This window comes from Anomaloglossus baeobatrachus, chromosome 11 (genome assembly GCF_048569485.1).
Source record: "Anomaloglossus baeobatrachus isolate aAnoBae1 chromosome 11, aAnoBae1.hap1, whole genome shotgun sequence".
Taxonomy (NCBI): Eukaryota; Metazoa; Chordata; class Amphibia; order Anura; family Aromobatidae; genus Anomaloglossus; species Anomaloglossus baeobatrachus.
The window spans coordinates 188,600,856-188,617,573 of NC_134363.1; the positions used below are offsets into that span (position 1 = coordinate 188,600,856).

Consider the following 16,718-nt stretch of genomic DNA (forward strand, 5'->3'; position numbering starts at 1 on the left):
GAGGAGGTCTGCAGAGAAGATGGGGGACAGAGGAGGTCTGCAGAGAAGAAGGGGGACAGAGGAGCCCGCAAGAGGAGATAGAAGACAGAGGAGGCCCGCAGGAGAAGATGGGGGACAGAGGAGCCCGCAGGAGAAGATGGGGGAAAGAGGCGCTCGCAAGAGGAGATAGGGGACAGAGGAGGCCCACAGGAGAAGATGGGGGACAGAGGAGGTCTGCAGAGAAGATGGGGGACAGAGGAGGTCTGCAGAGAAGATGGGGGACAGAGGAGGTCTGCAGAGAAGATGGGGGACAGAGGAGGTCAGCAGGAGAAGATGGGGACAGAGGAGATCTGCAGGAGAAGATGGGGACAGAGGAGATCTGCAGGAGAAGATGGGGACAGAAGAGGCCCTCAGGATGAGTTGGGGGACAGAGGAGGCCTGCAAGAGGAGATGGGGGTCTGAGGAGACCTGCCGGTGGAGATGGAGGTCAGAGGAGGCCCAAAGGAAGAGATTGGGGACAGGGGAGATCTGCAGGAGAAGATAGAAAAAAGAGGAGACCTGCAAAAAGAGATGGGAGACAGAAAAGGCCCGCAAAAGGAGATGGTGGACAGAGGAGGCCCGCAAGAGGAGATAAGGGACAGAGGAGGCCCGCAGGACGAGATGGTGGACAGAGGAGGCCCGCAGAAGGAGATGGTGGACAGAGGAGGCCCACAGGAGGAGATGGTGGACAGAGGAGGCCCACAGGAGGAGATGGTGGACAGAGGAGGCCCACAGGAGGAGATGGTGGACAGAGGAGGCCCACAGGAGGAGATGGTGGACAGAGGAGGCCCACAGGAGGAGATGGTGGACAGAGGAGGCCCACAGGAGGAGATGGTGGACAGAGGAGGCCCGCAAGAAGAGATGGTGGACAGAGGAGGCCCGCAGGACGAGATGGTGGACAGAGGAGGCCCACAGGAGGAGATGGTGGACAGAGGAGGCCCGCAGAAGGAGATGGTGGACAGAGGAGGCCCACAGGAGGAGATGGTGGACAGAGGAGGCGAGGAGATGGTGGACAGAGAAGGCCTGCAAGAGGAGATGAGGGACAGAGGAGGCCAGCAGAAGGAGATGGTGGACAGAGGAGGCCCACAGGAGGAGATGGTGGACAGAGGAGGCGAGGAGATGGTGGACAGAGAAGGCCTGCAAGAGGAGATGGGGGACAGAGGAGGCGAGGAGATGGTGGACAGAGAAGGCCTGCAAGAGGAGATGGGGGACAGAGGAGGTGAGGAGATGGTGGACAGAGGAGGCCTGCAAGAGGAGATGGTGGACAGAGGAGGCCTGCAAGAGGAGATGGTGGACAGAGGAGGCGAGGAGATGGTGGACAGAGAAGGCCTGCAAGAGGAGATGGGGGACAGAGGAGGCGAGGAGATGGTGGACAGAGAAGGCCTGCAAGAGGAGATGGGGGACAGAGGAGGTGAGGAGATGGTGGACAGAGGAGGCCTGCAAGAGGAGATGGTGGACAGAGAAGGCCTGCAAGAGGAGATGGTGGACAGAGGAGGCGAGGAGATGGTGGACAGAGAAGGCCTGCAAGAGGAGATGGGGGACAGAGGAGGTGAGGAGATGGTGGACAGAGGAGGCCCGCAGAAGGAGACGGTGGGCAGAGGAGGTCCGCACAAGGAGACGGTGGGCAGAGGAGGCCCGCAGAAGGAGACGGTGGGCAGAGGAGGCCCGCAGAAAAAGACGGTGGGCAGAGAAGCCCAGCAAAGAAGAAAAGACAGAGGAGTCTGGTAGAAACTTCCTTCCTTCATCCCATTGAAAACACGTTGACATAGCCAAGCTGAGAGGTGATGTGTGTGAGGAGATCAGGAGATGCATCACATGGCCAACAGCCATCTACGGCCCTGTAACCTGGGCTGCAGGCTCATTATATACAGGAGACCCCGGATCAGGCCCCGGATCAGGCCCCGGATCAGGCCCCGGATCAGGCCCCGGATCAGGCCCCGGATCAGGCCCCGGATCAGGCCCCGGATCAGACCCCGGATCAGACCCCGGATCAGACCCCGGATCAGACCCCGGATGAGACCCCGGATCAGACCCCGGATCAGGCCCCGGATGAGACCCCGGATGAGACCCCGGATCAGGCCCCGGATCAGGCCCCGGATCAGACCCCGGATCAGACCCCGGATCAGACCCCGGATCAGGCCCCGGATGAGACCCCGGATGAGACCCCGGATCAGGCCCAGGATCAGACCCCGGATCAGACCCCGGATCAGGTCCCGGATCAGGCCCCGGATCAGACCCCGGATCAGACCCCGGATGAGACCCCGGATCAGACCCCGGATCAGATCCCGGATCAGGCCCAGGATCAGACCCCGGATCAGACCCCGGATCAGGCCCCGGATCAGACCCCGGATCAGACCCCGGATCAGATGGAATTAATGGCACATGATGTGCAGTGTGAGATTTTCTCCGTACTGTAGGAGTATGTGGCCACTAATTAAATGCTGAGGACTATATAATTACATGCGGTTGTGTCCTAGATTAATAGGGGAATGGGACAGACGTCCTCGGCAGATGTCGGTGTGATCTGTGCTCTATTAAAGGGACAGGAGTCAATAATAAAGAGGGCGGAGTCATATTTCTGGGTGGAGCTGCAGCAGCATGGGAGGAGTTACACTGCTCCGTTAGGGGCGTTGCTTAGTATTCCTCTGCCTCCATACACAGCTTTTTGGGGGGCCTGGGGTGTAGTTGCCCCCGATGTTCACAGCTCTCCGCAGACAAGTGATAGCGGTCAGCCACATTACTGGACGTAAAGACCGGACCATTCAGTGAGGTCATAGCAGCGCATGATTTGATTAGATGAAGATGAGCGGCGGCCACGTGTCGTGCCGCCTATCTCTGCAGGGCTTCCTTCTGGGATGTGGCTGAGGATCGGAGGATGCAGTGGAATCGGCAGACTCTCATGTCGCTGCCATCCTCTTTTACTTTGAGTAGAGCTGCTTTTTTAAGGCCATTTTTGTATCCTGATATAATTGTGCGGATGAAGATCACGGTCTCTGCAGACGTCTTATACCGGCAGCGCCGTGTTTTATACCGCCAGCGCCGTGTCTTATACCGCCAGCGCCATGTATATTTCATGAGCAGATAGAAAGTGCATTTCATTAAACTGCAATGACATTAGAGAAGGATCAGCGAGTGCCGACGTGTAAAATCCATTATGGAGAATAGAAGTGTCTTCCCGGTGCGGTGAAGTGTGCGGCCCCGGGGGGCCGAGGCGCAGACCAGAAAAGAAAACTCCTAAAAGTGCTCAGAGGACGGCACGATGTCCACCGCCACCAATCTGAGGCATAGCCCACACCTGCAGACGTCTCAGCTCTTCTTACCTTGTGCCCGACCTCTGCTATCCGAGGGGATGATGGGTGAAGTAGTGGCTCCACAGCGTGCGCTGAGCTCTCCAGGACAGGGACACTTTCCCTTCTGTCACTCACATCCTCAGTTTTGGCCGGGAGGACGATGTCCTCGACAAGCTACAAATCAATGCAAGACATCAACACCACCAAGTCACAAAACCCAGGTCTAGAACCACGACATGTACAAAAAGATGAGACTCCACAACAAAGGAGGACACTGCGGAACATTGCTGTGTACTAGAGGAGGACACTGCGGAACATTGCTGTGTACTAGAGGAGGACACTGCGGAAAATTGCTGTGTACTAGAGGAGGACACTGCGGAACATTGCTGTGTATTAGAGGAGGACACTGTGGAACATTGCTGTGTACTAGAGGAGGACACTGCGGAACATTGCTGTGTACTAGAGGAGGACACTGTGGAACATTGCTGTGTATTAGAGGAGGACACTGCGGAACATTGCTGTGTACTAGAGGAGGACACTGCGGAACATTGCTGTGTACTAGAGGAGGACACTGCGGAACATTGCTGTGTACTAGAGGAGGACACTGTGGAACATTGCTGTGTACTAGAGGAGGACACTGCGGAACATTGCTGTGTACTAGAGGAGGACACTGCGGAACATTGCTGTGTACTAGAGGAGGACACTGTGGAACATTGCTGTGTACTAGAGGAGGACACTGCGGAACATTGCTGTGTACTAGAGGAGGACACTGTGGAACATTGCTGTGTACTAGAGGAGGACACTGCGGAACATTGCTGTGTACTAGAGGAGGACACTGTGGAACATTGCTGTGTATTAGAGGAGGACACTGTGGAACATTGCTGTGTATTAGAAGAGGACACTGCGGAACATTGCTGTGTACTAGAGGAGGACACTGCGGAACATTGCTGTGTAGTAGAGGAGGACACTGTGGAACATTGCTGTCTAGTAGAGGAGGACACTGTGGAACATTGCTGTCTAGTAGAGGAGGACACTGCGGAACATTGCTGTCTAGTAGAGGAGGACACTGCGGAACATTGCTGTGTACTAGAGGAGGACACTGCGGAACATTGCTGTCTAGTAGAGGAGGACACTGCGGAACATTGCTGTGTACTAGAGGAGGACACTGCGGAACATTGCTGTGTACTAGAGGAGGACACTGCGGAACATTGCTGTCTAGTAGAGGAGGACACTGCGGAACATTGCTGTGTACTAGACGAGGACACTGCGGAACATTGCTGTGTACTAGAGGAGGACACTGTGGAACATTGCTGTGTACTAGAGGAGGACACTGCGGAACATTGCTGTGTACTAGAGGAGGACACTGTGGAACATTGCTGTGTACTAGAGGAGGACACTGCGGAACATTGCTGTGTACTAGAGGAGGACACTGCGGAACATTGCTGTGTACTAGAGGAGGACACTGCGGAACATTGCTGTCTAGTAGAGGAGGACACTGCGGAACATTGCTGTGTACTAGAGGAGGACACTGCGGAACATTGCTGTGTACTAGAGGAGGACACTGCGGAACATTGCTGTCTAGTAGAGGAGGACACTGCGGAACATTGCTGTGTACTAGAGGAGGACACTGCGGAACATTGCTGTGTACTAGAGGAGGACACTGTGGAACATTGCTGTGTATTAGAGGAGGACACTGCGGAACATTGCTGTGTACTAGAGGAGCACACTGCGGAACATTGCTGTCTAGTAGAGGAGGACACTGCGGAACATTGCTGTGTACTAGAGGAGGACACTGTGGAACATTGCTGTGTACTAGAGGAGGACACCACAGAATATTGACCACATTACCTGATGTCCACCCTCCTCTCGGAGTGACGAGGCGAGATCTTGGGACAGACGAGCATCCCCAGCGCTGGAGAAGACGTCTTCTGCGCGTGCAGTGAACGGTTTTTCCTCTGGATGCTACAATCACAATAAAACCTCATCACTGCAAAACCCTGGCGTGTTCCAAACACAACATGACTGATGGACTAGTGAATTGCGCTCCTGGTAATCTAATAAATAAGACACCACACACTGCGTGACATGGATTAAAATTTTGGCCACAGCAGCCCTTTATTTTAATAAGAAAAAACATCAATAAGAAAAAACAAGATTATCGGCCCAGAGATGTGGTTGTTATAAATCCCAGCCCCATATCCCCCTCCGCCGTGTACACCTAGCTCAAGGGGGAATCTGGGTATACCCCTTGATCATTTTCCTTGTGTCCGCTGAGCTCCTCCCCAGGGACCCATCTATTCCACTGTCCACTGAGCTCCTCCCCAGGGACCCATATTCCACTGTCCGCTGAGCTCTGGCCCAGGGACCCCATTAAAAACATAATTCTCCAACCAACAAAGAGGGGGTTTAAACAACCACATCCCGCCGCCGCCAAATGCTGCTGTAACATACAATATTAAAATGTTAATACAATATTAATATGTTGATATGACATTGTCAATTTGGATACATTACTGATAACAATTAATACAATACGATACAATACTAATAATGTTGATAAAATACCGATGATGTTGAATACCAATAACATTGTTAGAATATTGACAGTGTTGCAAAGTCCTGATATTGATACATTTCCCTTTTTTATAGGGAGGGTGGGTGGGACAACTGCTTGTTCAGTCTTTAAGTCCAGGACAAAGGAATGACACCTTAACATGGGACCTATTTCTTATATGGCCCCTGCCCCCATCTCTCCTCCTGCTCGCCCACCACCACATTCCTTAGGTAAAAACCCCCATCCCTTACTCCTTAACCCTTTCCTGGATCTATCACTGCCTCAGTCATGTACGTTACGTCTATCTGCCTTCACTCTGCTTGACTGATGGACTAGTGAATTGCGCTCCTGGTAATCTAATAAATAAGACACCACACACTGCGTGACATGGATTAAAATTTTGGCCACAGCAGCCCTTTATTTTAATAAGAAAAAACATCAATAAGAAAAAACAAGATTATCGGCCCAGAGATGTGGTTGTTATAAATCCCAGCCCCATATCCCCCTCCGCCGTGTACACCTAGCTCAAGGGGGAATCTGGGTATACCCCTTGATCATTTTCCTTGTGTCCGCTGAGCTCCTCCCCAGGGACCCATCTATTCCACTGTCCACTGAGCTCCTCCCCAGGGACCCATATTCCACTGTCCGCTGAGCTCTGGCCCAGGGACCCCATTAAAAACATAATTCTCCAACCAACAAAGAGGGGGTTTAAACAACCACATCCCGCCAAGACTCGCTCTTGTGACACCTTACAAGAGTGAGTTCCTCCACAACTTAATGGCTCGTTCTACTCCTTCTTGTATTCCCAACATCCATATATCAATGCCAATGTCATTAAGATGTACCTTATCATCTCTCCAAAAATGTTCCTTTGTATTTTCCAGCATCTGGTGACGTATGGCCACCCCTCCGTTTTCCAACACAAATTTTGTTATTTTTTTATTAACCTTTATCCTTGTATTATTGATGCGAGCCACTGATCGCGCTGTTCTCCACATTTGTCTAGCTACTATATCCGACCAGACCACCACTGTTTCTGGGTAAGACCTCCATAAATTCAACATATCAAGCTTTATGTTCCTAACTAAATGTCTTGATGTTCTTATTGCTAAATCATTACCACCTAAATGGATAAGTAAGACGCCCGGGGGCGGTAGAACTCCACATGATACTGGATTTCTTTTAACAGCTGATGCCACTGCATTCCCCTCTTTCCTATCCATGTCACCCGTGCCAAGGAACTGGGCAACCCCAACTGTTTGCCATTAGGCCTGACTGCTGCACGTAAGGCCCCCCAAAAAACAAATGAATGTCCCATGATCCAAACCAGGCATTGCTGTTCAGCTAAAACAAAAAACAAAAACACAATTATCACACAATTGTCTAAATGAAGACACAACTACTATAGGATTACCACAATGTACACATATATATACATGTACGCCATTTATAATAAATGTAATCGAATGTAACTCTTAAATCTGCTCGATTCCCATCTCCCGATTTTTTTAACTATGTCAGGCCCTAAGCCCCATCTAGCAGCTTCTGTGGCTGCTCCTATCCTAAATGAGTGTGAAGTGAATGCATTTGGAGACTCTCCCAATATTGTCAGGCATTTTTTAAGAACTGCTGTGAATTGAAATTGTGACAATGACTTACAATCCTCATGAATTAGTAATGAACCTTGGATATTTGGCCTTCTTGAGACATAGTTTCTAAAACAGATGACCGGGCAGGCCCTGGACCCGCTTAAAGGAAACAATGTGATCCATTTTCCTCTACCCTGTTGATCAGTTTTTGACTTTGCCAGAAAACATTCTAATCTGTCTGTGTACTGATGCACGTCCTCGTCTTGTAGACCCCCACTTCTGGTGGAGCTACTCGCCACCAACTCGCTGATTCTAAAAGCGCCAAAAAAGGCCAGTGTGAATGCACAACTAAAGAGAAACACTTCAAAGGGACTGCTACAGACTCGGCCTAGTACACTCAGTATCTGCTGCAATAACTGGAAAGAAATCGGACGCCGTTTATCTCTGGTCTTCTTACAACTTTTCCTGTAACCCTTTAGGGCCTGCTTAACTAAAAAATGCTTTGTGTAATCAGTGAAGTCGTGCAACTTAAACCAAAAAGCTAATCCAGACATTTTACTATCAATACTGGACAATGAAGTACCATCCACAAAGGCCCTGCTAATGTAAAATAACAACAAGGAAACATTGTCATGTAACCTGGCATCATGTCCCACTAGAGCACACAAGTTTTCCCATTCCCTCCATGCTGACTGGTACCTCTGCCATGTGCTTACACCCACAGACCGTTCTATCAGAGCGTATGCGGTGTCACTGGCAGTGACCACAGAAAATCCGGACACTTCTTGCCTTGTACCTCTGCCATCGGGGCTAACGAACGGAATCTGTCCCACTGAAAACGAGACAGAGCATCAGCCACAGAATTGCAAACACCGGGAACATGCACAGCTGTAATCTGACAATGTGACTTTAAACAGCGCAGCACTAGATGACGCAGCAACGTAACAACAGGCAGGGAAGAAGCTGATTGTTTGTTGATGACTTCTACAACTCCCAAGTTATCACAATGAAATCTCACTTTTCGGTTTTGGAAAATATTGTACCAAATTTCACAAGCAACCACTATGGGGAACAATTCAAGGAGTACTAAGTTTCGTGTTAACCCATTGTTTCTCCAACTCTCTGGCCACCTATCTGCACACCACTGTCCCGAACAATATGCACCAAAACCAGTTGACCCCGCTGCATCAGTGTGGATGTCTAGATCAAAATTTGAAACCGGTGGTCTGATCCACAATGACCTCCCATTAAACTCTATTAAGAACTGTTCCCATACCGCCAGATCGTCCTTTAATGTTCTAGCCAGCCGCACAAAGTGATGTGGAAAGGTTATGCCTGAGGTAGCTGCAGCTAGGCGCCTACAAAAAACTCTACCCATTGGAATAATGCGACACGCAAAGTTCATTTTCCCTAACAGCGATTGTAGATCCTTTAATCTGATCTTACGGTGAGATCTAGCTTCTCTGACTGCCTCCAGCAGATCACTGACCTTGTCATCCGGTAATCTGCACTCCATTGCTTCACTGTCAATCAAAATTCCTAAAAACTTGATAAGTGTAGACGGGCCTTCTGTTTTATCTGATGCTAACGGTACTCCAAAACACTTAAAAACCGACTGAATCGCTGCCAATAATGAAGCACAAACAAATGACTTTGGTGGACCAATACATAGGAAATCATCTAGATAATGCAGGACAGAACGCACGCCGGCTTCCTTCTTTACTACCCACTCCAAAAATGTGCTAAATGATTCAAACAAGGAGCATGAGATGGAGCAGCCCATGGGTAAACACAAGTCTACATAAAACCTTCCCTGCCACTGACAACCCAAGAGATGGAAGCTTTCTGGATGGACTGGTAGGAGTCTAAAGGCAGCTTCAATGTCTGTTTTTGCCATTAAAGCTCCTCTGCCGTACTTCTGAACCCATGCAATCGCTGTATCAAATGAAGTATACGAGACTGTGCAAAGTTCCTGATCGATTCCATCATTAACTGAGCTTCCATGAGGGAAGGACAGATGATGGATCAGCCTAAACTTATTGGGTTCCTTCTTTGGGACCACCCCCAATGGAGAGACCCTTAAGTTTTCTATTGGCATTTTGGGGAATGGGCCTGCCATGCGGCCCAGGTCAATTTCTTTGTTTAGTTTTGTGGAGACAATGTGAGAATATGTATAAGCTGAAGCAAGGTTACGAGAACAGGTTAATGGGCCTGAAGTAGATGGGATCTTAAAACCTTCTGAGAAACCCTCCCCCAGCAATTGTGCTGCTTTTCTATCTGGGTACCTGCTTAGATAGCCCACCATCTCCCCGAGTCTAATTGGGGTTTCCCCCTTTTTGGTTAATCTCTGCTGTTGGGGTTTTATTTCGTTTAAAGCATTTTGATAGGCTATGGTTTCCACTACAGAAGGTGCATTCATGTTTGTACCTGCATGTGTTTCCGAATCTGCACTGGCTATCATTGAACTGCCAGCAGCAACCTTTTCTGTTTGCTGCCGACAATCCGATTGCTGATGATCTGCCGACATAGCCCTGAAAGGGCTGATTAACCCCACGTGGCGCTGTCATGAGACGCATCCATAAACTAATATCTTTGTGATCCCAACGAATCCCTTGGCGACCAGCCTTTCGTTGGCGAAACTGCTCATCATAGCGCAGCCATGCTAAACCTCCATACGCACGGTGCGCCTCCCCGATAGAATTCATGTAACAAAATAAGGCAGAGCAATGTTCAGGAGTTTTTTGGCCTATTACACTTGCTAATATGGCAAAGGCATGGAACCAATTGCTAAATGTTTGGGGGATGAGACAATACCGTCTTTCTTGTTCCTCTCTTTTCCTCTCATCAAACCTTACTCTATCCAAGTTATATTTTTCTAAGGGCAATAATGAAAATATTTCCACATATTCGTCGGCCCAAATCTTCTCCCTAACCTCCTGTTTCAAATGAATTCCTAGAGGACCCTCAAAACATACATATAATTCTCCTTTTGCTGCATCAGATAATGGAACCCCTTGTGAAATTACTGCATCCTCCTGTGTCTCTGGATCAGCACACGACTGACTTACCACCTCCGGTGTCCGGCGACCATTCCCGCACCATGCAGCAATAGGAGAAGAAGTTATGGGTAAGCTAGACTGACTCAAAGCCTCCTTAACCCCGGACACTAATTGCTGTACTACTGAATTAAGATCCCATCCTACATTGCCGGGACCTGTACCCCCAACTGCGCCCACTGGACTTATTACAGGTGTTGTTACACTAGATATAGGACAAGAAAAAGTGTTCTCACCAATACCTGGCTGCGTCCTAGGTTGACCAGCCGTCCGTGACGTATTAGTTATAGTCTCTACAGCCCCTCCATTATTGAAGTGCTGCGTGCTGCTGCCCTCTAGTGGGCAGTCGTTATCTGTGTCATAGTCATTGTCTGGAATCTCTTCTGAGTCTTGTAGCTGTAGATTTCTTGCCGGACTCATATCCTGAGCCGGCCGAAGAAGTCTTTGTCTGGTTAAAGTACTTTTGCGCAGTTGTCTTTTTGGATTCCTGCCACTCCTCGTGTAATGAGAACCCGGATCCGGAAATGTTGTGTGTCCTAAGCCCGTCCCCCCGTGTTGGTTTATTTCCTGGGGTAAGGCCGTATGATGTCCTCTAGAATGATACAAAGTTTGTTGAGGAAGTTCTAAGGATTCATGGTGGGCTGTGGTCACGTCAGTTGTAGCTTGTGTGGCTGCTTCTCTGGCTGGCACCTCAGTAGAGCTGGACTTTCTCCTTGCACTTCTTGGTGTCTCTCTGGTTAGATGGTCGGGCTCTTTTCTCTGTCCTTTGTTATTCTTGTACTGTAATTTCCTTCCTGGTTTGTAAGCAGGATCAGAGGCCGTGCTGCGCTTTGCTCTTTTCCTAGAGGTAACGGAAGGACTTATGATCCTATTGTGAGTCCTATTGGCCATTTCAGAAGTTAGTCTCTCAGGAGGTCTTGATCTTCTTAGAGTTTGATGTTCAGAAAGTTCAGAAGGGACAGATGCTGTATCCCGGGCATTCTTCAGCAATTCGTCTAGCTGGGCCTGAATCCATTCGGGCCTACATGTCAAAGCCGCGGCCTGAACGCTCTTCAGCAAGGCATCCATACTGCTTGTTCAGTCTTTAAGTCCAGGACAAAGGAATGACACCTTAACATGGGACCTATTTCTTATATGGCCCCTGCCCCCATCTCTCCTCCTGCTCGCCCACCACCACATTCCTTAGGTAAAAACCCCCATCCCTTACTCCTTAACCCTTTCCTGGATCTATCACTGCCTCAGTCATGTACGTTACGTCTATCTGCCTTCACTCTGCTTTTCCCCAAAAGACGACCGAGACAGAACCGGATACTGCAACCCCCGGGCTCCAAGTGCGGTGGAAAGTTTCCCTTTACTGCAAGCGATTCTCATGGGGCTGATAATGAGACCCCGGGGAAGGAGGGGAAGGACGGGAAGGAGGGGAAGGAGTGCGGACGGTCACAGCACCAATCACCCACTGCCTACACATCACCTATAGTATACAGGACACAGCCGTATACAGACCGGCCATCATGTATCATCTACCACACAGTATACAGGACACAGCCGTATACAGGCCGCTCATCATGTATCATCTACCACACAGTATACAGGACACAGCCGTATACAGACCGGCCATCATGTATCATCTACCACACAGTATACAGGACACAGCCGTATACAGACCGGTCATCATGTATCATCTACCACACAGTATACAGGACACAGCCGTATACAGACCGGCCATCATGTATCATCTACCACACAGTATACAGGACACAGCCGTATACAGGCCGCTCATCATGTATCATCTACCACACAGTATACAGGACACAGCCGTATACAGACCGCTCATCATGTATCATCTACCACACAGTATACAGGACACAGCCGTATACAGGCCGCTCATCATGTATCATCTACCACACAGTATACAGGACACAGCCGTATACAGACCGCTCATCATGTATCATCTACCACACAGTATACAGGACACAGCCGTATACAGGCCGCTCATCATGTATCATCTACCACACAGTATACAGGACACAGCCGTATACAGACCGCTCATCATGTATCATCTACCACACAGTATACAGGACACAGCCGTATACAGACCGCTCATCATGTATCATCTACCACACAGTATACAGGACACAGCCGTATACAGGCCGCTCATCATGTATCATCTACCACACAGTATACAGGACACAGCCGTATACAGACCGCTCATCATGTATCATCTACCACACAGTATACAGGACACAGCCGTATACAGACCGGCCATCATGTATCATCTACCACACAGTATACAGGACACAGCCGTATACAGACCGGCCATCATGTATCATCTACCACACAGTATACAGGACACAGCCGTATACAGGCCGCTCATCATGTATCATCTACCACACAATATACAGGACACAGCCGTATACAGGCCGCTCATCATGTATCATCTACCACACAGTATACAGGACACAGCCGTATACAGGCCGCTCATCATGTATCATCTACCACACAGTATACAGGACACAGCCGTATACAGGCCGCTCATCATGTATCATCTACCACACAGTATACAGGACACAGCCGTATACAGACCGCTCATCATGTATCATCTACCACACAGTATACAGGACACAGCCGTATACAGGCCGATCATCATGTATCATCTACCACACAGTATACAGGACACAGCCGTATACAGGCCGATCATCATGTATCACCTACCACACAGTATACAGGACACAGCCGTATACAGGCCGCTCATCATGTATCATCTACCACACAGTATACAGGACACAGCCGTATACAGGCCGCTCATCATGTATCATCTACCACACAGTATACAGGACACAGCCGTATACAGGCCGATCATCATGTATCACCTACCACACAGTATACAGGACACAGCCGTATACAGGCCGATCATCATGTATCACCTACCACACAGTATACAGGACACAGCCGTATACAGACCGCTCATCATGTATCATCTACCACACAGTATACAGGACACAGCCGTATACAGGCCGCTCATCATGTATCATCTACCACACAGTATACAGGACACAGCCGTATACAGGCCGCTCATCATGTATCATCTACCACACAGTATACAGGACACAGCCGTATACAGACCGCTCATCATGTATCATCTACCACACAGTATACAGGACACAGCCGTATACAGGCCGATCATCATGTATCACCTACCACACAGTATACAGGACACAGCCGTATACAGGCCGATCATCATGTATCACCTACCACACAGTATACAGGACACAGCCATATACAGACCGGCCATCATGTATCACCTACCACACAGTATACAGGACACAGCCGTATACAGACCGCTCATCATGTATCACCTACCACACAGTATACAGGACACAGCCGTATACAGGCCGCTCATCATGTATCATCTACCACACAGTATACAGGACACAGCCGTATACAGGCCGCTCATCATGTATCATCTACCACACAGTATACAGGACACAGCCGTATACAGGCCGGCCATCATGTATCATCTACCACACAGTATACAGCACACAGCCGTATACAGGCCGGTCATCATGTATCATCTACCACACAGTATACAGCACACAGCCGTATACAGGCCGCTCATCATGTATCATCTACCACACAGAATACAGGACACAGCCGTATACAGACCGCTCATCATGTATCATCTACCACACAGTATACAGGACACAGCCGTATACAGACCGGCCATCATGTATCATCTACCACACAGTATACAGGACACAGCCGTATACAGGCCGCTCATCATGTATCATCTACCACACAGTATACAGGACACAGCCGTATACAGGCCGCTCATCATGTATCATCTACCACACAGTATACAGGACACAGCCGTATACAGACCGCTCATCATGTATCATCTACCACACAGTATACAGGACACAGCCGTATACAGGCCGATCATCATGTATCACCTACCACACAGTATACAGGACACAGCCGTATACAGGCCGCTCATCATGTATCACCTACCACACAGTATACAGGACACAGCCGTATACAGGCCGCTCATCATGTATCACCTACCACACAGTATACAGGACACAGCCATATACAGACCGGCCATCATGTATCACCTACCACACAGTATACAGGACACAGCCGTATACAGACCGCTCATCATGTATCACCTACCACACAGTATACAGGACACAGCCGTATACAGACCGCTCATCATGTATCATCTACCACACAGTATACAGGACACAGCCGTATACAGGCCGCTCATCATGTATCATCTACCACACAGTATACAGGACACAGCCGTATACAGGCCGCTCATCATGTATCATCTACCACACAGTATACAGGACACAGCCGTATACAGGCCGGCCATCATGTATCATCTACCACACAGTATACAGCACACAGCCGTATACAGGCCGGTCATCATGTATCATCTACCACACAGTATACAGCACACAGCCGTATACAGGCCGCTCATCATGTATCATCTACCACACAGAATACAGGACACAGCCGTATACAGACCGCTCATCATGTATCATCTACCACACAGTATACAGGACACAGCCGTATACAGACCGGCCATCATGTATCATCTACCACACAGTATACAGGACACAGCCGTATACAGACCGCTCATCATGTATCATCTACCACACAGTATACAGGACACAGCCGTATACAGACCGGCCATCATGTATCATCTACCACACAGTATACAGGACACAGCCGTATACAGGCCGCTCATCATGTATCATCTACCACACAGTATACAGGACACAGCCGTATACAGGCCGATCATCATGTATCACCTACCACACAGTATACAGGACACAGCCGTATACAGGCCGCTCATCATGTATCATCTACCACACAGTATACAGGACACAGCCGTATACAGGCCGCTCATCATGTATCATCTACCACACAGTATACAGGACACAGCCGTATACAGGCCGATCATCATGTATCACCTACCACACAGTATACAGGACACAGCCGTATACAGGCCGATCATCATGTATCACCTACCACACAGTATACAGGACACAGCCGTATACAGACCGCTCATCATGTATCATCTACCACACAGTATACAGGACACAGCCGTATACAGGCCGCTCATCATGTATCATCTACCACACAGTATACAGGACACAGCCGTATACAGACCGCTCATCATGTATCATCTACCACACAGTATACAGGACACAGCCGTATACAGGCCGATCATCATGTATCACCTACCACACAGTATACAGGACACAGCCGTATACAGGCCGATCATCATGTATCACCTACCACACAGTATACAGGACACAGCCGTATACAGACCGCTCATCATGTATCACCTACCACACAGTATACAGGACACAGCCGTATACAGGCCGCTCATCATGTATCATCTACCACACAGTATACAGGACACAGCCGTATACAGGCCGCTCATCATGTATCATCTACCACACAGTATACAGGACACAGCCGTATACAGGCCGCTCATCATGTATCATCTACCACACAGTATACAGGACACAGCCGTATACAGGCCGGCCATCATGTATCATCTACCACACAGTATACAGCACACAGCCGTATACAGGCCGGTCATCATGTATCATCTACCACACAGTATACAGCACACAGCCGTATACAGGCCGCTCATCATGTATCATCTACCACACAGAATACAGGACACAGCCGTATACAGACCGCTCATCATGTATCATCTACCACACAGTATACAGGACACAGCCGTATACAGACCGGCCATCATGTATCATCTACCACACAGTATACAGGACACAGCCGTATACAGACTGGTCATCATGTATCATCTACCACACAGTATACAGGACACAGCCATATACAGACCGGCCATCATGTATCATCTACCACACAGTATACAGGACACAGCCGTATACAGACCGCTCATCATGTATCATCTACCACACAGTATACAGGACACAGCCGTATACAGACTGGTCATCATGTATCATCTACCACACAGTATACAGGACACAGCCGTATACAGACCGGCCATCATGTATCATCTACCACACAGTATACAGGACACAGCCGTATACAGGCCGCTCATCATGTATCATCTACCACACAGTATACAGGACACAGCCGTATACAGACTGGTCATCATGTATCATCTACCACACAGTATACAGGACACAGCCGTATACAGGCCGCTCATCAT

At 49.2% G+C, this 16,718-nt stretch overlaps 1 protein-coding gene across 1 annotated transcript in view; it reads right to left on the reverse strand.

Annotated features, from left to right (window-relative positions):
* SPA17 (sperm autoantigenic protein 17) overlaps window positions 1–16,718 on the reverse strand; it is an 87,145-nt gene that overhangs the window by 31,038 nt on the left and 39,389 nt on the right. The window contains exons 4-5 of the mRNA XM_075328593.1: window positions 5,157–5,270; window positions 3,339–3,482 (exon numbers count right to left, since the gene is read on the reverse strand). Coding sequence (XP_075184708.1) covers window positions 3,339–3,482; window positions 5,157–5,270 — 258 coding nt within the window. The remainder of the gene's footprint in view (window positions 1–3,338; window positions 3,483–5,156; window positions 5,271–16,718) is intronic.